At 38.7% G+C, this 22,381-nt stretch overlaps 2 protein-coding genes across 16 annotated transcripts in view; one reads left to right on the top strand and one right to left on the bottom strand.

Annotated features, from left to right (window-relative positions):
* ZBTB25 (zinc finger and BTB domain containing 25) overlaps positions 1 to 21,618 on the top strand; it is a 33,735-nt gene extending 12,117 nt beyond the window's left edge. For 3 of the 15 annotated variants that reach the window (XM_064292581.1, XM_023546240.2, XM_023546239.2), the window contains exon 3: positions 2,269 to 5,769. In XM_064292581.1, the coding sequence (XP_064148651.1) occupies positions 2,269 to 3,403 (1,135 nt within the window). In that variant the 3' untranslated portion in view covers positions 3,404 to 5,769. Of the gene's footprint in view, positions 1 to 2,268; positions 5,770 to 6,658; positions 6,712 to 7,600; positions 7,636 to 8,612; positions 13,202 to 15,719; positions 15,762 to 20,797 lie in introns of those variants that run through there. The other 12 variants (XR_010323175.1, XM_064292585.1, XM_064292584.1 and 9 more) reach the window with 12 other exon arrangements.
* On the bottom strand, positions 12,919 to 21,663 carry AKAP5 (A-kinase anchoring protein 5). The gene is made up of 2 exons (XM_003408704.4): positions 21,574 to 21,663; positions 12,919 to 18,978 (listed from the first exon to the last, which is right to left on the bottom strand). Exon 2 carries the CDS (start codon positions 18,715 to 18,717, stop codon positions 17,449 to 17,451), a length of 1,269 nt encoding a protein of 422 aa, XP_003408752.1. The 5' UTR covers positions 18,718 to 18,978; positions 21,574 to 21,663; the 3' UTR covers positions 12,919 to 17,448.
* Positions 21,664 to 22,381: the final 718 nt, after the last annotated feature.

Below are 22,381 nucleotides of genomic sequence, written 5' to 3'. Positions count from 1 at the left end.
AACTGAGACTGAGTTGTTAAGTAACTTACCCATGCAGGATTGTACAGCTAATAAGTTGGACTCAAATGCAGATCTGTCTAAAGCTAAAGGTCTGTGGGCTTAATCATTAAGTTGTTGACTTCTCTTCCATACTACTTCTGTAGCAAGGTTTCAGTGTCATAATTCTGGACACCTTACATTCCATAGTAGAGCTCAAAAGTCATTTTGTTTCAGCTATTCCCTCAAAAAGTTTTTTATTTGATTTTTTGAAATTGGGTTACCCCCACACGGTGGGTATGTAGGGAGAGCAGGAAACTGGTATTCAGATTCTGAGCTTTTGGTGAAGAGCCTTTTAATTCATACTAGGTTAAAAGTGACAGAAAACCATATGTTTTCTTTAAACGGCCTTAATGAAATAACTGGGAGTCTAGCCTCCATTATGTGTGTGTGTGTGTGTGTGTATATATATATATACACACACATACATGTACAAATGTGTGTGTGTGTGTGTATATATATATATGTAAACATTCATTAAAATATTTATGAAGCACTTGAGTGCTGGGCACTGTGCTAGAGCCCAGAAACAGGTAAGTTATACTCCCTGCCCCCAAGAAATTCATCATTTAGTAGAGAGTTAATACATGTAAAATAAATAATTGCAATGTAGTTTACCTCTCTGTGTCTCCGTTTCCTTGACTGTAAAATGGATATTGTGAAAATTAAATTTAAATGCCTAAAACAGAACTTTGTGCCATTAGCTGATGCTATTATTAATAATTAATAAAAACCCAACTCAGCGACTGGACAGGATAGACTAGAACTGCCCCATAAGGTTTCCAAGGAGTAGCTGGTGGATTTCAACAGCTGACCTTTTGGTTAGTAGTTGACCTCTTAACCACTGCGCCACTAGGGTTCCACTAATAATGACTAGAAGTCCATAATAGAAGTAGGTACAATGTAGACTAGGGTGTTAGCAGCCCTATTTAGAGAGCCTGAAGGATCAAGAGGAGTTTTCCAGATGTTGTAGAGGAGAGCAAGAGTGTGCATAGCAGGTAAAGGGGGAAAAATTCATGAAAACCTATACAGATATAAACCAGGACAGCACATTCAGAAAACTGAGCAGACCAGCATGATTGGAATGTGTGGCACAAAGAGGAGAGTTAGGGTGAGGGTAGGGGCCACTGGTCCTGGGTGACCTTTTTTGCTATGCCAAAGAATTTCCTCTCTGACCTGTCAATGTAGACTACCTTCACCTTATTAGAAACACTACCTTCAGATCAGTCTCCTCTGAGAGCAGCCCTCAGTGTACCTGTTGTGTGCCAGGCATAATGCAAAACTAAATCCAGGAGATATACAGGTGACAGGTCTGCTGTGTGATTTCTTTCTATTAAGCATCTGAAAGTTCTCAGTACAGAATTCTGTGCTGATACAAAACCCCTACCACAGACCATGTCAGTGTGTGTGTGGTAGGGTGGTGTCAGAGCTAAGAGTGGACTCCAAGGGAGGACGAGGGAATCCTGAGATGTCAGGACTAAAGAAGGGGAGGGCCAGCATACTGACACCCAGTGCACGCTGAGGCACTGACACACAGACTTCTGCTTCAGGGAAGGTAAGTCCATTGACCAGCTCATTGCTCTTGACATCTAATATTTCCCTTCGATTGTCTCTATCATAATGTTTCAGGGCGTTTCATGATTTCTTGTTACACAGTCATTCCTATCTATTACCCAAATTCTAGATTCCTATGTAAAAATTGGGCTTGGGGTTATTTTAGAACTGTTCAAAGTTACAGGTGTAGTCATTTGTGATTTAAAGAATAGATATGTTAGCATCTTTTGGAAGCTAAAATAATGTTAGTGTAATTTAAATTCTAAGTATTACCAATTTCTTTAGGAGCAAGTTACCTGTTTTATTCCTTTCTCTACTCCCTGGCACTTAGCATAGTCCATGGCACTTAGCATAGTCCATGGCACTTAGCATAGTCCATGGCACTTAGCATAGTCCATGGCACTTAGGAGGCACTTGATAAATGTTGAACTAACCAGAATATCTGTCTATATTTTCTAACTTTCTGCTAGATTCCTCATAGTAGATTGAATACAGGAATTGCTGTTACTGGGCCATAAAATAAACATTTAAGCTTTCATTCTTATGTTTCATCCAGGCAGACTGCTAAGTTTGAACTTCTTAGGAAGGAATTACTGTAGCCTAAAATTAGATGTGTTAACTAAAAAGCCAACTAGGTTGTGTTTCATTTTGTGTGGGTCTGTTTTTTGTTTTTAACAGTGAATGCATAAAAATACAACCAACTGACATCCAACCCGACATATTCAGCTATTTGTTGCACATTATGTATACGGGGAAAGGGCCAAAACAGATTGTGGATCATAGTCGTTTGGAGGAAGGGATTCGATTTCTTCACGCTGACTACCTCTCTCATATCGCGACTGAGATGAATCAGGTATTCTCACCAGAGACTGTACAGTCCTCAAATCTGTATGGCATTCAGATCTCAACGACCCAAAAAACAGCTGTCAAACATGGGCTGGAGGTCAAAGAAGCTCCTCCCAGTAACAGTGGAAACAGAGCTGCTGCCCAGAGTGACCACCCCCAGTTGCAGCTCTCTCTTGCAATTGGGCTGGACGATGGCACTGCAGACCAGCAGAGGGCCCATCCTGCGGCCCAGGCCTTGGAGGAGCACCAGAAGCCCCCAGTGTCTGTCAAGCAGGAGAGATGTGACCCAGAATCTGTGATCTCCCAGAGTCACACCTCACCCTCTTCAGAGGTGACAGGCCCCACTTTCACCGAAAGCAGTATCAAAATACACTTATGCCATTATTGTGGGGAACGTTTTGATTCCCGTAATAACCTCAGGCAACACCTCCATACACACGTGTCTGGATCCCTCCCATTTGGTGTCCCAGCCTCCATTCTGGAAAGTAATGACCTTGGTGAAGTACATCCCCTCAGTGAAAATAGCGAGGTTCCTGAATGCCCCAGGCTCAGCTCCTTCATTGTCAAGGAGAATGAACAGCAGCCTGACCACTCAAACCGAGGCACCACAGAGCCTTTGCAGATCAGTCAAGTGTCTTTGATCTCCAAAGACACGGAGCCAGTAGAATTAAACTGTAATTTTTCTTTTTCAAGGAAAAGAAAAATCAGCTGTACCATCTGTGGTCATAAATTTCTCCGAAAGAGCCAATTGCTGGAACACATGTATACACACAAAGGTAAATCTTACAGATACAACCAGTGCCAAAGGTTTGGTAATGCACTGGCCCAGAGATTTCAGCCATGTTGCGACAGCTGGTCTGATGTCCCCGTGAAAAGCTCTCGCTTGTCGCAAGACCACTTAGACTCGTCTTGTGCCTTACAGCCGGAGCTCACACAAGAAAATGTGGATACTATCCTAGTTGAATAGCAGCTTCTTCAGAATTTTTATACCAGTTCTGAAAAAGCAAATTCACATGGCATTTTTTAATTCATAAATTATTTTCCTCAAGTTCTATTGACTTTTTTTTCTTTTGTACCATTTACCCGTAGTTTTAAAATTGTATATATTAGATCTTATTATGACATATTAATACATGGTTATTAAAATGTAATCTTCAGTTAGGGCTGCAAACTTTCCATAAGTTAAATCACAATTTAGAAATGACTGTAGAAATATGAAAACTTTAGAGTGAATAATTATAGAATTTCTACAGTATTCTGGATTATAGAGCCAGTAAAATCAAACAATATATAAGTAAATGAAATCTGTTTTAAAGAATATTCCAGATGACCACTTTTGACTATTTCACATGAATTAAGCCCCTATAAAGGATTATTTCAAAATATTTTCTGCCATTAAGGAAATTAATAGTTATTTTAATGCATACCAAGTCATGCATAACTTTAAGATTACCTTTTACTTACTAGCTCTGTAACATACGACATTTCTCAGCATTGCGCATACCTCATTTTTAATGAAAAAATAAAGGGAAAAGGGTCAGAGAGACATAAAAAATTTAGAGAGAGAACAGTAGGCTACACTGGCACAGAGAAGCACACAGAGAGGAAGGTTCACATAGACCTGCACTGACTGACACCCCAGCCTTGTCACCTTAGAGTGTTTTCTTAAAGACCTTAAAGCAGTTTGAGATTTTTACCACCACAGGTTTATATGAGTTTAAAGAGGATAATGATACAATACAAATCATCTTTCTACCCTCAGTGTCAGAGGATTTTCAAGGTAGCCTGGGTTGATGTTAATTTTCTAAAAATGGCTTGAAGAAATAAGTTTTCACTTTTTTCGGGCTCTCAAGCCAGCAGATTGGACACATTCAGTGTTCTAGAACCATGTTTAAAACCATCATTATAGATTTCCCTCTGTGAGTAAACTTAACTCCCTTTTATAATGGTGGAACTTACAGAGCTAAAGAAGAAAAGCTAAAGTTGATGGAATGATAAATTATCTTTCTCTTTTCTTCCGGGAAATAGCTGGTCTAACTCCACCACAAAGAATGGATCTAAATTGTTCCTGAAATTTTTTAATTTCAAATACTAGGCACAGCCGACAAAAGACAGGCTCCAAAATAACCTCATCTTTTTTGTATCTTGCCCTGCTGTTAAATTCTAAGTCTCACAAATATTTTAATAAATCTAATAAATTGGTCTGTGAGGTTTAGAATTTAACCACTTGTAAAAACTCTTGGTGTGCACTCCTGACTGAACGCTTCTGAGGACGCTTCCTGACATACTCAACAGCATCAGTGTTCAGTCAGGAGTGCACTCAAAGAGCAGCACAGCTAGTTCTAGGGATGCAAAGGTTTTCTCTGGGTAAACAGTGAGTTTTGGTGAATTACAGAGTGATGTGAGGGGAACTTTGGAGAGCAGGTTAGCAGTTGAGTTTCTGCCTTAAAAAAAGTGAGCAAAGCCTTCTAGGGTGGAGATTGATGTGTGTGGAGAGCAAAAACAGCTAGCTGGGGATATAGGATCAGATTTGTTGAGGTGGTTAAAACAAATGTGTCAGAACTTCATCCAGCCTTAAGCTTTTTTCTACCAAATCATTGAAGCAATTATTCAAACTCATACTGCCCTCGAAGATTTCATCTCATATGTGTCTGTGCCACACTTGATTACTTAGGAGATCGTACTCCAGATGCAGTTGACATTAACTGTCACCAACGCCTCTGTTTTGTGCCAAAGTGATTTTGTCGGATTAGATTAAATATCAGCTCAAAGTACCTTAAAAGAAACTTGGATTACAAAAATGTATACAATAAAAAAGGCCCAGTAAAGAAATCTTCAAAATACAGGTACACAAATATTAACACTGATGTCATGTATCTTAGGCTATTCAGGATAAACTCACTAGCCACCTTCAAGTAAAATTTTATTGTTCTCATTCAGATAACAATTTTCCTGGTTTTCCTCTTAGATATTTTTTCCTACTTGCCCAGTCATTAGTCCTTGACATGGGAAATGTGTAGCTAATGGGTGGGAATTAGGGACGTATAAAGGTTGGGGGGTACAGCAGCAATTCAGGGCAGAGTCTAGAGAAATGGTAAGATTTGCTGTGGCCACTTGGCCATGATGAAAACTAATTTCAAGCAATAGTATATCTATGTGTGTTCGCAGTTAAGAAAAGAGTGATTAACTGTGTTTTTATTCTTATTCATGTGCTTCCTTTTAATGTTAGGAATTCAAAGCAAATGTTCTTTCCTTAATCTTATAACATTCTGTTTCAGGAAGTAGAAGAATGTTAACTTCATTTTGCAAAAAAAAAAAAAAAAAAACCCAAAAGCTTGGCTCCAAAGAGCCAAAGAGCAAGTGAATAGGGGTATGAGGACTGAACCCAGTTTTATTTTTTCATTTATTCAACGGGTATTTTTAAAAATACCTTTCACAGGCCTAAGACTGTGCCCTGAGTCTATTTTTTTAAGATATGATTCCTCACTAAGAAAATCTACTGTGTCTAAATAAATTTCTTCCAGCTAAACTCCTTGATTTAGACTAAATCATCTGCAAAATGGAGCTATAATCTTAGCCAGTATCTTAATAATGTAATGTGGTTTGCATGATGATTACCAAGCTTGTGAAAACTGGCAATGCTATGTGCACTTTCATCAATGTAGCAAGCAAATATTAAACAGACATTTTCCTCTTGGATCAGCTTAAAATTTTCCTTATGTTCCTGATCCCACATAGAGTTGTTTTCTGGAGAAAAACAGACTATTTGAGTATTTGTCTTTATTGGCATATTGTCAGAACTCAGTATCTGATAAGTACAGTCTGTCTTATAAGAAAACCAAAATTCTTGATTTATGACTCTTGATGGTGTTATGCCTTGCTCTGACGTTGATTCCAGATTTGTAAAGTAGGTATAAGAAATACCTACCTCACAGGGGTGTTGTGAGGATTTGTTTTAAAATTGTGTTAAGTTCTCTGAGTTATTATTGGTAAAATCAGCCGTATAAAGAAAACTACATTTATTCTGTAGCTAAACCTATTAACTTCAGTATTCCAGCCTATAAATCCTAGAACATCTTAGAAGCAGCCATGCACTATTTAATAATCAATAACTAATTGACAGAGCTCATTTTTACTTTGTGTATATACCCTAGAAACAGCAATGTTGCCAGAATTCTACTCTACCTTAGCTTAATCATCAGTGTTTCTCTTCTGCCTTCAGTGAGGTTATCTGAACAATGGATAGGGACAGGAAGTGGAGCAGGGATAATAACAGTAAGTCATTATGTTCTTTTTTTAGTATTGAAAAAGCCTTCATTTAAAACTGAGGGACATTATACTAATCATGGAAACAGTTTGGCAAATGTATAATTCCATTAAAGATTGTGTGCACAGGCGAATTCTTGACGTAACTCAAACCCTTAATGATAAGTATCAGTTTTTTGTAGTAATTGAGGTAAAAATAGGCCATGTTAAGAGTTCTCCTAATGTAGCTTTGTCTTTGTATGTTTTAAACTACATGTAGCTCTATGGTATTTTATTGTAGTTAATTTAAAAATTCTTAAGAGTGAAATTTGTGATTATTTTCTGCTGTAATTCTGTGTTTGTATGGTTGGACTCTTTGAAAACTGGTGAGGTTACACAATCCCCAAGCCTGGATGTCTTAAATACAAGAAGTTACAGACTGTGATTTTTGTCTTCAAGACTTGGAAGACTCCATTTTCTTCAGCATGTATCTGTGCCACACTTGGTTACTTAGTAGACATTACCAGGTACAATTGATATTGTCAGCAACATCTCTGTTTTGTGCCAAAGTGATTTTGTCAGATTAGAATAAGTATCAACTCAAAGTACTTTAAAAGAAATCTGGATTACAAAAATATATGTAATAAAAAAAGGTCCATTGAAGAAATCTTCAAAATATAAGTAACACATAGCAAATACAGTAGACTGAAATCAACAGTACGTTGTATGGTTAAACTCTTCCACCTGATGAACTGTGAATTTGCTCCAGAAAACATTCCTTTAGAAAGTTTTGTATCCTCTGGTTAGAATGAAAACAGTGGATTTTGTGTATTTTATCATGACAAATAAACTAATGTGACTTGATTATAAAGAAAACCTTTTATTAGCTCAGCTTATAGATTGTGTTCTTATTTTACAGCAGTGTCTGCCAAACCTTGTCTCCCTAGTGTTGAGGTAAGTAATCTGTGTGCTGGGTAGCATTTTGAATGTTGTAATGCAAAATGCACCTCTGAGCACATTTCTTATCACCATAATCTGTATTAATAGAAAATTGATGTCCTAATCAAATGCTTTCCAATTACTATCTCTAGAAAGAAAGGTAATATGTAGGCATTGCCTGGATGTTTCTGCTTTGCTTTCTCTTTTCTTTGTTTATTCCCTATTTCTTCCCCTCCCACCTTGACCTCAGAAACGTAATATAGAGCAGTGGTTCTCAACGTGGACAATTTGCCCTCCTTTCACCTCTGAACCCTCCTCTCCATACCATCCTGTCAGGGACATTTAGCAGGGTAGAGATGCTTTTGGTTGTCCCAACTTGAGGGGTGGGATGGGGGTTACTACTGGCATCTAGTGGGTAGAGGCGAGGGGCGTTGCAAAAGATAATACAATGCAGAGAACTGCCTCCCAAAGAATTAACCAGCCCAAAATGTCACCAGTGCTGAAGTTGAGCAACCCTGGTCTAGAAGGTTAAAATTAGTTTTGTGATAGTTGTCAAGAGTTAAAGGATACAAGGAAAGTAAATTTAGAGATTTCTGCCCCAGTTTCTTTGAAGTTCATACGGTTCTGATAGAATATGAGATGTGTTAATTCAGAATTATATTCTACTTATTTTTTGGGTATCCTTTAAGCCTTTAAAAGATAAAAAATGTAATTATTAAAAAGCACAGATAAACTGAACAGCAAGATAGTTTTAAATCTATTCATATAATTTTTGAACTAAATAATTATGTCTCTAAAGAGGACTCTTCATGAAATAAAATGTGACCGTAGGTTATTTTTATATGAGGTAGATTTTTAATATGGCCAAAAGGTGGCACCAATGTACCTTTAAAAACTGGATTTTACGTTATGTTCAAATTTGGCATCACTATTTGCTTAATTCATTGTTTATTTACTGCTTAACTCCTCTTAGATCCTGGTTTCTTTTATAGAGTCATGATTAATGGGAATTTTCGTAGAATTCCGTTAATACTTCAGTGCTGCCTACATCTTCACGTCCCTCCTTGATCAAGATGCTCCCAATTTATATGTAAATATAGCTTTAGATAACTTTTTAAAATAGAACATTTACCGTGATTGTTAAATTGAGCATTTCTTAGGATCCAGGTTATTAACAGCAAGGTCGTGGAGGTTTGGTCCCAGTCATATTGGCTTTTCTAATCAAGCAGTCCAAACTCAGTTTTTGATGCTCTGCCTCGTCAAGAGTTAAATCCATGAGTAAATACTCCTGCACTTGTTTCTTGCCTCTTGTTTCTTTTTTTTATCAGCAGCCTGTCAGGTAAGCCGCTTTTTTTTTTTTGAAATTACTTTCTCTTTCAACTGTGGTTCAACAACTGATTTTATAAGCTGATGTTCTTTCTTCCCTCACTTCCTTCCAACCAGTTCCATTATCTGAGTAAGCTTAACTTGTTGCTGCCGAGTCGATCCTGACTCATAGTGACCCTATAGGACATAGTAGAACTACCTCATAGGGTTTCCAGGGAGCAGCTGGTGGATTTAAACTGCTGACCTTTTGGTTAGCAGCTGTAGCTCTTAGTCACTGTGCCACCAGGGCTCCTGAGTAAGCTTAGACCTCCTTTATGTTTTACATAGCTCTCTTACCTTCAGCTTTTCTTGTTTTCCAATGCTGAGTGAACACAGTCTGCGTTCCAGTTTTTTCCCGTCATTTCTGCTTGCAACATTATTACTAATTTTCTTCTAGGACTTAATGTCTAATCACTAAATATTCTATTAAGTTTATTTCATAACTGATTAGCCAGTTTGGAGAATGAGTCCACTTTCCCTCAGATACATTCTCTTCCAATGTTTATACAATGTTGCAAGTTTTTTTAAAAATTGAAACAACCTGGTGATATTGTATCAAGATAATGGAAATAAAGTATTTTCCCTTAAGCTATTAGAAAATTATGGTGTCCTTTCATGTCAGAAGTCTGGGGAATGGCAGTGCTCCCTGAGGGGTGTTCTGTATGGCTGCACTGGTGCCTGCTGAGAACCTTGTGGAGGAAGGAGGCCTGAGAAGGTAGCCTTTACCAGCTGTAGTAGTCACTCCTTGTCTGGTCTATGTTATTAGTTTTAGGAAGGTCTGTGTCAGATTTGTGTGGGCCAAACAGGCCTTTGAGGAATAAGATCCCATGAATTTAGTTCTGCCACATTCTTCTGTAGTGGATACCATTCGGTGCAAACCATATGTAGGTAAGCATTTAATTAAAACAAAAAAAAATTTTTTTTTTTTGTAACTAGCATTTGTAATAACTGCCTTATAGGGAGGAAAATCTAAAAGCCTATGGTAGTTAGTTTTTTAGAGAAAATAAAGACACACCTGTTACATTTTAAAAGAGAAAATATAACATTTGCAAAGGTAAGGGGAAAGGTTTTAAAATACAGACTCAGAGATTCTAGGGGAATGAGTCTCAAAAGTTTTCTCACGGAGCCAATTCTCATTTCCCAGCATTACTCTCCCTTCACATAATCAGTGGCCCCCGTTCCCTCCTTCTGTCACAGAATTTTTAAAGTGCGGAAGCAAAGGAACATACGGGAAAGATTCCTTTTCCATTTAATCACGTCCTACGTCATTGTTAACATCACCAGGGTTTTGCAGATCTCTCAAACTTCAGTGGCTTCACTTAGAGCCAGTGTATGGCCATATGGATCGTGCACAGCACAACACTAGGGGGCGCCAATCATCAAATGAATGCTGCCCTTAGGGTTGGGCTGTGCGGAGTTTGCACAGGTAGGCCTGGCAGCCCTGCCTTTCCTTCTGGTTTAAATGTTCAGATTAAGAACCCTTTATTTTGAATTTCTGTAGCACGTAGCAGTTCTCACTGGTACAATCAGGAAATTAAAGTACAAAAAATAACACAACCCCCCCCCCCACCCCGAACCCATTACTATCAAGTCGCCCCTAAAGGACAGAGTGGAACTGCCCCGTGGGGTTTCCAAGCCTGTAAGTGTTTACAGAAGCAGACTGCCACGTCTTTCTCCCACAGAGCGCTCAGCTGCTAACCAAAAAGTCAGAGGTTTGAACCTACCAGTTGCTCTGCAGGAGAAACTATGGTATCAAACACAATGATTTCAGAATAAGACATAAAATTAACATGCCCTAAGTGACATGACTATATGTATTTGCCAAAATTTGTAGAACTGTGTGCTTAAAAGGGTGAATTTTATAGTATGTAAGTTATACACTAATTTAAAAAGTAAATAATGCCCCCAATATAAATATAAAAAAGTTATAGACCTTAGTGAGCCATAACGCTTGTCATTTTTCACTGTTAATCGTTCCGCAGGCTAGGAAAAACACTGACCAGACATATATAATAGGGTATAGGGGAGACCCATAAAATTAAAAATATAGTTACAAGCAAATTTGCTCTTAAATCAGGCAAATTAATGATAAGGCTGTTTATGGAACATTTGGATAAAATATTAGAATGTCAGGCTGACTTTTTTTTTTGTTGTTGTTGTTGTTACCTGAATTGTGTAGTGACCAATCATTCTGGCATTCTATACATCTCGGCCATACACAGAGGACAAGGACAGTTTAACCGGTCATTCTGATCAGGAGGACCGAAATGTTTAGGTTTTGGATGGCCTGTTTAAAGAGAAGTGATATCCTGACTAAAGTTCTTGTGCTACAAATGGCTGTTTCCCATGAAACATCTGCACTGTAGCCTACACTTGAGGATATTTGATTGGTTAGAAATGTGTGCCTTTGGCTTCTCTGATTAGTTGTGATTGATTACAAATGTAGTCCAGAGAGCCACTTATACCACACTGACCTGAAGGTACAGATGTCAAAGGAGGCATTTGGGAATAAAAGGCTTGAGTTCAGGTGTACAGATGACTGTGTCTGCTTTTGTCACCCAGTGCTCCCCATCTGCCATGATGCAGAAGTGGAAGGCCTGGGTTTTATGGCTCTGAGTGTAGCTGTGAAAAGGGTATAAAACGCTTAATCTCCACCCTGTAATTGCACAGTCATAAAGATCAAGATAAAGCTGAAAGTCCTATTTGAGATTAGCCACAAAGCAAGTGGTTGAAAAAGCGCTTCTCATCTTGCAAATGTGCAGAAATTGCTGGACACGGCTACCACTGATGTTATTATAGGCAGGCATTTACAGAGACATTGTAAAGTAGTTTTCTAAGCTAAGAGTCATGGCACCATCCTCCCCTTACCTAAAAAAACAAACATTCCCATCAAGTCAATTCTGACTCATAGCAACCCTATAGGACAAAGTAGAACTTTCCCATAGGGTTTACAAGGAGCGGCTAGTAGATTCAAGCTGCCAACCTTTCCGTTAGCACCTGTAGCTCTTAACCACTATTCCACCAGGGCTCCCCCCTTACTAAAGTTTTCCCTAATTTTGTTCACGATGTCTGTACCCAGGTTTTCTGAGGATTTTCTGTGAGTGTATATACATGTGAATGTATAGTGTATTCATGTTCAAACACACATATACTCTTTCCTTAGCTCAGGAAGCTTGGTTGACCTCAAGCTTTCAGGGAAAAAAAAAAAAAAGGTATTCAAAAAGGAGTTGGGGGACCCCAGACTTCATCATGAAAGAGAAGTCTAAAAAGGGATTAGCAGAATTGCTTGTGAGGACAAGTTTTGCAAGTAGTAATGTTATCCTTTTCTTTTTTACTAGAAATATGTGATTTAATTAAGCTAATTTTTAAATTCTGTGAAATTTTAAATACCTTTTGTACAATGTTTGTACATTAATAAGACATTTTACTTAGGAATGAAGCAAAGTTGTAGGACTTTTAAGACACCTGCAACTTTAAATTGTTCCAAAATGTGGATAGTAGTCTTTCAAAGAGCCCAGTTCTTATGATAGAGAAAACAGGGTTGTTAACAGTTGAATGAGATCAGTGCCTTGAGAACACAGGACTTTTGAAACACCCAGTGTTAGCAGGCATCTCCTGAATAACTTAAGCATTTTCACATCAAGTTTGCTCAGTTATCTGGAAAACCATGAAGATTATTACTAATTCATAGGGTGATATAATGCAGAAGACAACTGATGAGTATTTGCAGGAGATGATAAAACAAGTGTCTTTCGTCAAATTCATAAATGGTACCAAAGTCAGAATTGCCCTTTAGATGTAACTAGCTCATGTGAAACGGAAATCAAGTTCTAGTTGTTTGCATTCCTCTTGGCTGGAGGTAGACTCTTAGGCCCGTCACTGGAAGTCTGTCCAGGACCCAGTCGACAGAGTAAAACTTCTAGGACTGCGAACTTGTAGTTCCATTAGTGTGATCTCTATAGTTTTAAGAAATGAACATAATATACTCATGTTTCTCTTAAAAGACGTGGATAAATAATATAGCCTAAAATAAAACATAAGCCAATATAACATTTATTCTGTATTAATAATCAGCACATATTTTAATTTAGCTTAAAGCCTTTTTTTCTACAGAGTATTATTTCATTAATATCAGCATCTGCTCCACAGTAATATAGTACTAATTTTAATGACAAGTGCAATAATGGAACTTTTACTTTTGTAATAGCTCATCCACTTAACATTTTTAACGACAAAGAACTACTATAAATATGTAACACATTACACAGGCTTTTTTCTGCACCTGTTAACAAATCAGAATGAATACACCGTTTAAGTATTTAGAGACTTAATGCTTTCACATTGCCCCCGTATTCGTATCTCCATCTCTCCCCCACCAGACAAGATTAGATGCTCTCTCCTCATACTCCCCTAGCACCTTCCTCATCTTCACTGCTGTGGCACTGACGATGCTGCATTATCTGCTGTTTGCCTCAATTTCTGTCCCAGTTCCCATCATCGCCGCTCCCTAGGATGAGCTCTTGGAGGGTCTGGAGTCTGTGCCCGTCGTCAACCTGTTTGGCATCTATTACGCCTAATGTTTGTGGTGAATCAAATTGAGTTAAATTAGGACACACTAAATTTTATGTAGCCTCCTTTTGATAGTTACATTTTTGTTACTAAATAAGGATCAGTAAAAATTCTTTTCAGAAAGTGTACCACAAAATGTGGTATTGACTACAATTTTGAATTCTGTATATAAACTTCATGTTATACAATAAAACATTATGGGAATTTGAACCTAAATAACCCCAAACTTAAAATGAGGATTTTTCAAAAGTGCAGAAATGGCAGGCAGAAAGTCAAACCCTGGTGTACTGAGTATCAGATGAAATTAGAAAGTAGACTTTACATAGCTGAATAAAGTCAACAATGAAAGGATCTTTTCAAACAATGGGATTCTAAAGCCTACCAATTATTTTAAAAGTTCTGCTGTAAACCCTTAAAAAATGAATTCTTAACTATAAAAAATAAGGCAACTTGGAGTCAGAAGTTTGTGGATGAACTTAATCTGGACTGCATACAGAAGCCAGATTTGCCCGGTTCCCTCTCCTGACCCATATGTCCAAAAGCCTTTTGCAGGAAGGCTACTCACACTGGTGAAATGCCAATCTCTCGGAAGGAAATCCGAGTTTCTAAGACTCCACTAAATAGTAGACTAATTAAAAGTGTCACAGACTTGATGCTGTCAAATAGATTACTTCAAAAGAAAATTATGCAGACAGCTTTTCTGAAGAACTCCATTTGTGCCACATGCTTATTATTCTTTGAGGTGGAGGAGGTGGCAGGGAACATAATTTGTTTGAAAGTTCATTTGTTTTCTGCTACCTGTACTTAAGTGTTACCAGGTACTATTTTTATATCTTATAAAAGTGCTTTGAGAAAATGTTAAGTGAACAGTGCCTCATAGAATAGAGGATTTTCATATCCACTGGGTTGTAAGGAGCAAAGTAATACTTGACTGAAAAGGGGGAAGACAATATCCTGAAAATGTTAACAAGTAGCCAGTAAACCACCCAGTCTTGTAAAACTCCAAAATCAAAGAGAAACTGAATCCTAGCTAATTAATAAATGTTCATTAAAAGCAGCAATTATATCACAGCAGATTTAAATGAAAATGAATATATTCTTAATTGCCTTTCAAGTGATCATTTTAATACTGTCAAATGGATGAGAATTGAACAAAAGCCTGTTTATATCTTACATAAAAGATCAAATTGCTTAAAATAAATACTATTATAATTTTGAAAATCTTTTATGAGAGACTTCTAAGCCATCTGACTCCTGCTTATTTCTCTAAAATCAGAACAATTTGGGTCACCTTAGAAATCACTGTACTTAATAGGATTTGTCTATGTAGCAGATACAGTCAGATTAAAGAAAAAAAAAAGCCATCTGACTCCTGCTTATTTCTCTAAAATCAAAACAATTTGGGTCACCTTAGAAATCACTGTACTTAATAGGATTTGTCTATGTAGCAGATACAGTCAGATTAGGACCAATTAATTTCTGGATTTCTTCTTCAAACTGGACTCCTACTTATTTAATTCACCAGATAGTCTCAATAGAAAATACTGAGGAGAAACCACTTAAGAATGAATGTAAGTAGAATATACATCTCATCATAAAAACAGTCAATCATAATATAATCTAATCAAAAATACATCAAACAACAGTGGAAAAGTAAAAATCTGGAACTAGTTAGATAAAATGTTTTCTTAACAAAAACAATCATTATGTATATTTACTTGGTATCTGCTTCTTAAAAATCTCAAATAATGCCTAAACCTTCCAAAGTATTTTCAGTAACTGGTAAGTGCTGTATTTTTTTGCTCATTCATGAGAAATGACTAAAAATTTACAAGTATATTGGCTTGAGCCATCCTTGCAGTGAATAAAGACAGGATTCTTTGGAACATTGTAAAATGCACCAACCTTAATCAGGTTTCAAAAATTGTGCACTTTTAAGTATGACGTGATATTTGCTGGTAGCTGTTCAAGTCCATTAGCACCGCATGTAGTGAATTAGTGTATTTTTAGAGAGGATGACTTAGCAGTCTTTTAAAAAAAAATGTTTAAAATTTATACAGTTAAAAGTAATTGATTTGTTAGGTCATTTTTTGGGGGGGGGTCATGTGTTTTGAAAGACCACATTTCATCTTGCTAAACTGAAGGACTTTTTTTTTCTTTATAAGATTATATGCTTGGAAGTGGGAAAATGCAATACATATTTTGAGGTAAGACTTGCATTTCAGCAAGGAATCTTGCTTATAATATCCATTATTTGGTTCAAATTCAAAGTCAAACTAGTTTCTTCTGCCAGAGGTCTCAATATGTACTTAGAGACAGAAAGAAAGAAGATTCTGTAGGACAAGTTAGCACATATTTTCTATATGTAGTCCATAAATAATACAAGAACTCATTCAAATCATTTAAAATCATTGAAGTACATTCTTTCCACCAAGATGAAGCTCTTTTTAACAGGTACTTTACATCTTGAGTGGAAGCTCTTCATTCCTTTATCTCTTTTCAAAGTGGTAATTAACCATCACTCAGTTTGGACAGTTGGGGACAGTACGATATAAACCCTAACACTAACCTGCGAGGCAGGGAAGTGTGGCCATTTCACACAAAGATTGAAATAGAAATTACTTTTTCAGTCAGATGCTCCCCTTTTAAATATCTGAATAAAAAATGCAAACAAGCCCTTCTCAGGTGTCAAGTTCTCTCTCTCTCTCTTTTTGATAAAAGATTAGCTGGACTGAAAATACGAATGGGACAGTTAATTTTCAATATCCATGTAAAATACTTTTTACTGGTCTCTCTCAACACACAGATACGGTGACAGAATGCTGACTTTTAAAATAAAATGTGCTTTAGCAATAAATTTTCACTCTGTTTAACCATGTATATGGCTCATTCTTGGTCAAGAATGAGTAATATTTTCATGAAATGATTATGATTCCATAGGGCTTTTACTGCCAGGCTGGCCTTGCATCCTTTCTCCCTTGTTTGAGGAGGGGTTGATGAATATGGTCTAAAAACAAAACAAAAAATAAATAAATAAAAACCCACTGCCATCAAGTTGATTCCGACTCATAGCGACCCTATAGAACAGAGTAGAACTGCCCCATAGGGTTTCCAAGGAGTGCCTGGTGGATTCAAGCTGCCAGCCTTTTGGCTAGCAGCCGTAGCTCTTAACCACTGCGCCGCCAGGGTTTCCGAATATGGTCTGTAAAATCCTGCAAGATGGATCGTATGTTATCTGTGACAACTTGTTACATGGGAAGTGTTCCTTCTCCTGAATGAAAAACAATGTTCCCTTTTTTCATTGTTGTTGTTTTGAAATTGGGAAAATGCAGTACATACTGAGGTAAGACCATCGCCTAGGAATGTAACAACTATAAATCACACACTCAGAAAAATAGCTCACCTTACCTTTTTAAAACAATATAAAAATGCACTGTAAAAAAAAAATTTTAACTGAATGCAATGTTAGCTTATACACAGGGTTGAACTATCAAAAGGAAACCAGATCTTGTGACACCAGTGACAAAAGAGTTTATAGCATACAGTAAGTGCTCAATTAATACATCTTCCTTCCCAAAAGCACTCCCAATATCCACATGCCATTTTAACAACTCCCTTGATGTCACTTTGCATTACATTATGTACTGACTTCCTCTGAATCGCTACAAATCACTACATTTCACAACATTTCAGTAGTTGTTACTGTTAGTTGCTGTCAAGTTGATTCTGTAGGGAGGGCTTTATAAACCTGATTTATTCTTTAGTACTTCTGGGTTGGAACTGTACCTTTAAATTCCACAGATGATAAATCTCTCATTTATTAATGATTAAGAAATGCCACAAGTATGTAAAATAATTCATCATTGAACCTTCTCCCTTGATCTGGAAACAAAGTCACTGTAGAAGATTATTTATTTTATTATCATCAGAGACCATTTCATTAACTAACTGTTCTATAGACAACTGGATAGCATTCTTGACAAGAGAAGAAGCTGTTTCTATTAAGAGTGTTTCATATTGTTCTGAAGTTCTACCCTCAAAACCATTATCGTTGGCAAAAACCCCTACTTGCTCATTTTCAATTGAAATTAAAAATTGCTTTGGGACATTTTTAGATTTCTTAACATCAAATTCACTGATTTCAGTGTCTGTAATAATAATAGCAATTGGCTCCATCCTTTTGCTTTCTTCTGATTTGGGTTTCTCCACAGTGATCTCATTTTCTTTTATATCTGATTCACCGGTACTGACTTCAGTATCTTTAGGCTTACTCTCTTCAGCTACAATTTCTCTACTTTCATGGCCTTTCCAGTGTGGTTCACTTTCTAGGATACTGTTACTGGCTTCTTCCACAATTTGTTGGTCTGGGATTGCAGGTGGGGGCAGAACATCAGAAACCACTGGTAGCTGATGGTCTGTTTCTGAAGTTTCAGGTGGATTTGCTTGCTCCTGCTGGACACCTTGTTTTTCCTGGATCGCCTCAGTATCTTTTTCAAGAATTAGAGTTTTTGCTTGAATAGCAGAATGCCCAGTATCTAATCCAAGTTCTACTGAAACCACTTTCTGTCTAGAAGTTACACTGTTGCTCACATTTGCTTCACGTATCTCATCACCATCTTTCTGTGAGACACCTTCACGTAGATCCTGGGTCGACCTGGCTTTTGTGGTCTGGTCACTCAATTGAGTCTGAGTTTTTGTATCCAATCTTTCAGCCTCTCTCTGCACTTTGATGCTGCAGTCTGAGTCTTCTATAATTCTGGAATGACTGCTTCTTTTCTCACCTCTTGAGAATTTTATGCAGGGCATTTTAAGTCTGGATTTTGCCTTTTTCTTGGAAAGACCAGCATCCTCAGCATTTATTTCAGATTGCACTTTACCCTCAAAGGGCTTTCGCTGCTTTGAAGAATCTGACCTTTTCCTTCGTGTTACAAGACGTTTGAATGAGGCCCAGGCCCCTCCTCGGGGCTGCGGCTGATCAGAAGCTCCTGCCTCATCGCTGGCTTCCGAGCCAGCTTTGGGCTTCGGCGCTTTGGCTGCTTTCTTCCTTCTCTTGAAGCAGAGCATGGAGGCTTTTTTCTCTCGCCTCTCATCCTGAGGACTAACTTCTGCTGATCTTGTCTCCTCCTTGTTTTCTACTTGGATTTCAGAAACTGTGGTCTCCATTTTTACACTACACTCTTTAATTCTAGAGAGAACGATATTCTCTCTTCCTTAGCAGGCTTTTATGACAAAAAGATAGACAATAACATCATACAAAGTCAAATTTCTTCCAGGTGTTTTCATTCCTTTTGTCTTAATACAAACAGTCGTTTTAGGTGGTTTCTCCAGTATCCAAATGCCTGATTTCTCTCTTGTAATTTCTCTCTTTATTTTCTTCGTGAAAGACCTTTACTGATTAGCTTTTTGCTTTGTTTAAAGACCAACCTGATGAGAGAAAAGAGTGATATTTTATTTCACCATTAGCCAATATTTTCTACAGAGACTATTTCAGTTGAAGTGAGGTGATTCTACCAGGCATGCTTCTCATATAATTTACTGAAATGACCACAGAATAAAAATTGGGATTTACTTTTGCCCTATGAAAAAGATTTCAGTGTGAATCTATTTTGCTCTGTTCTTTTTGTGAAAACTTCATTTTGGATTACCCTGCAAATCGCATATTATTTTTGTCAGTTCTTTGTTGTACTGTCTTTATGAATGGTGTATAACTCTGAATTGCAAGTTTAGCAAATAGACAAACAAAAACGACGGCGAAGAGCAGAATGATAAGCAAGCTAATAATTTTTATTACATGTAATAAAGAACTTTGAAGCAGCAAAGGACCTTAGATTATTCAATTATTCCAGATTACTCAAATCCAGGCAGATGATGAAACTGAGCTCCTGAGCGGGCAGCTGGCCTGCCAAAAGCCATGCAACTAGATAAAGTCATAGCCAGAGTGAAAACTCAAGAATTTGACTCTCCAGTGTTCTCTCTTCATTATACCAGAAGGTTTCTGTTCTAAAAATGTATGTTCCATCAGGGAAGTGCTACTTCTCATACATACTCTTAAGGAAATTTAACATTACTGCCATTCTCTGCTCTTAGATTTACTGTGATATTTTCATCTGAGTATCTGATGTTCATATTTTTCCATCATAATGAGCACATAGTTGAAGGTCAGTAGGAGTTAACAACAATAATAGCTGACATTTATTGAGCAACTCATATATATCAGGCCGTGCTGAACACTTTTGCATACATTTCTAATCCTCACCACATCATTACAAAGTGAGTAGGTGGTGGTATTACCATGTGCAGATGAAGAAACTGAGGTTTCAAGAAGTTAAGCAATTTGTCCAAGATTGCAAAGCTAGTAGGCAGCAGAGCTCCAATTCAACCATGGATTGTGTTTCCAAAGCCCATTCTCTGAAGCACTGTGATAAACTGGGCTGTAAGATTTTCTTCAGAAGATGAATTGCTTGAAGATGCTAATCTATACTAGATACAAGTACTAGCTACATTAGTCAACGTTTTGTGACATCGCTTGGTGGTCACTTAATTAACCTTAAAAACCTTACAGCCCAACAACTCATAATTGAACCAAGATTAGACGGTTCTTGCTCTTTTAAAACCAAGTTTTTGAAATTCTTTATATTTTATTTTCTTGGTTCTGAAACTCATTTAAATGCCAAATATAAATTGATAAACTATGCAGTTGGCAAATTGATTAGTTATATATAAATATAAAGGCACTTTTAAAATTAATTCACAAAATGGTATAACGATATCAAAGAGCAGAAATGTGAGGGGAAACTTTAATAAAAATCCTGCGAATTTTTGTTGATGGATGTACTAAAATAAGGGGCTTTTTCCTTGTACTATTTTTATTACTATTTTTTATGTAAGTCTCCCAGTGGTGAGCTTTGTTTTGTGTAGTCCTTCATTGTGTAAACTGGAGAAGGAACTGGAATCCTGAAAATCAGTTTATGATACAAGTAAATATTCTCTTAGTTTGGGTGTTTCATATTCCATGCCTCTGACAGTCATTCAACTTAGAACAATGATGGACCTAAAATAAGAACATCTTACGTCCTCATGTAATGCCTCAGTAGGCACTAACTAGAACTGCAGCTGACTTTAGCTGTAAGTCTTCTCACCTCTTGTGAGTTCTCAGTGCCGGAGCGTTTTTATTAAGCAGGTGGTTTATTACTGATAGAAGTCATGAAATTAGATCATGTTCAGGAATTTTTTTTTTTTTCAGGAATGCATCACTGGAAACTAACCTGTAATGGCCAAAGACAATTTCTGGACACGCTGTCTTGAATGTATATCACACTGCAGAAATAAAACAAATATCCAAACAGAAACCTAAGTGAAATGGGGGGGGGGGTGCAGTCTGTAGACATCACAACTTTGCAGAATATGTTAGACTGCATATGATTCGCCCCTAACCTGCAAGGGTAGTTTTGTCACCTCAGGAAATCTGAAGAGCCTCTTCAGTCATTCCCTGACAACACTGCAAGTTTAATGCCACAGGAAACACCCACCTTCCCTTCATCCCGCTAGCGGAGAAGCACGGAGGCAAAGAGCAATCATTTCCTAAGGGAAGCAGCGAATCTTTCCCAGCACCAGATACGGACCCCGAAGCTTCCTCCTGGAGGAAGGACACTGTGGTAGGAGACAGCGCGCAGGATAAAGTACTCAGAAAGGAAGGTGCTAGGGATGTGGAACAGACAACCCAGCTTCGAGCTATCTGCAACATTATAATGACCAGAAACTCAGGATCACATTTTCCCAAAAAAGGGTAAAGAAGGAAAAGAGCAACCGGCAACCCATGCTTTTCGACGAGGCGGAACGCCGAGGTGGGTGGGCAGCGCTGAGGGTCGCCTGGCTGGCAGTTTCCTCGGTTCAGGCTCGGGGTTCCTCCTCGAGGGCCCGAATTCCCTTGTCCAGCGGGGCGGCTTCCGCCCAGTAGCGACCCCAGACACTGCCTGGGACCCTCCTCTGCCGCAGCCTCCCCGCCCCGCCTCTACTTACCGAGGGCGGCTGGGGTCCCTGGCCACCCTGCTCCCGAGGTCGGCGCGCGCGGGGCCGGGGGTCCAGGCAGCGGGCAGCCGCGGAGAGGCGGGTGAGGGAGCGGCCGGCTGCACAGGGACCGCAGCCGGGCGGCGCCCCCTCCCCAGCCGCGCCAATGTGCGCGAAGCCGCGGGCGGGCGGGCGGGCGCGGGGCGGGGCCAGGGCGGGGGTGGGGGGCGGTGGCGCGGCGCTGCGGTGGGAGGGGCGGGGGGAGGAGGGGCGGGGGGGAGGTCCGGGGCCACCTGCGAACGGTGTGTCCTGCCACGTGGGAGCAGACCTTCGAGCTCCTAGCCCCGTCCCGAATCCCACTGCGGATCACATCAGGGCAAGGGCCAGGGGACCATAGAGAAACAGCAGGAAGATGGGGAAGGGGACGATAGTACTAAGTCCCTATTTTCTGAGACGCAAAATAGCGAAATCCAGCTTCAAATTATAGGCAGTACCGTTATAATCCACCCCCCTCCCCGAATATTTGAGGACACCCGACCCACTGCTGTAGTTCCCACTCACACCGACCCTATGGGACGGATTAGAACTGCCCCATAGGATTTTCAGGGAGCGGCTGGTGGATTCCAACTGCTAATCTAATGGTTAGCAGTCGAACTCTTCACCACTGTGCCACCAGGGCTCCATTTAAGAACACTAAAAACCCGCTGCCCTTGAGTCGATTCCGACTCATAACGACCCTACAGGACAGAGTAGAACTGCCCCATAGGGTTTCCAAGGAGCAGCTGGTGGGTTGAAACACCGTCCTTTTGGTTAGCAGCGG

The sequence above is a fragment of the Loxodonta africana genome, chromosome 10 (assembly GCF_030014295.1).
Source record: "Loxodonta africana isolate mLoxAfr1 chromosome 10, mLoxAfr1.hap2, whole genome shotgun sequence".
In the NCBI taxonomy this organism is placed as follows: domain Eukaryota; kingdom Metazoa; phylum Chordata; class Mammalia; order Proboscidea; family Elephantidae; genus Loxodonta; species Loxodonta africana.
This window is presented reverse-complemented; position numbering and strand designations above follow the sequence as displayed.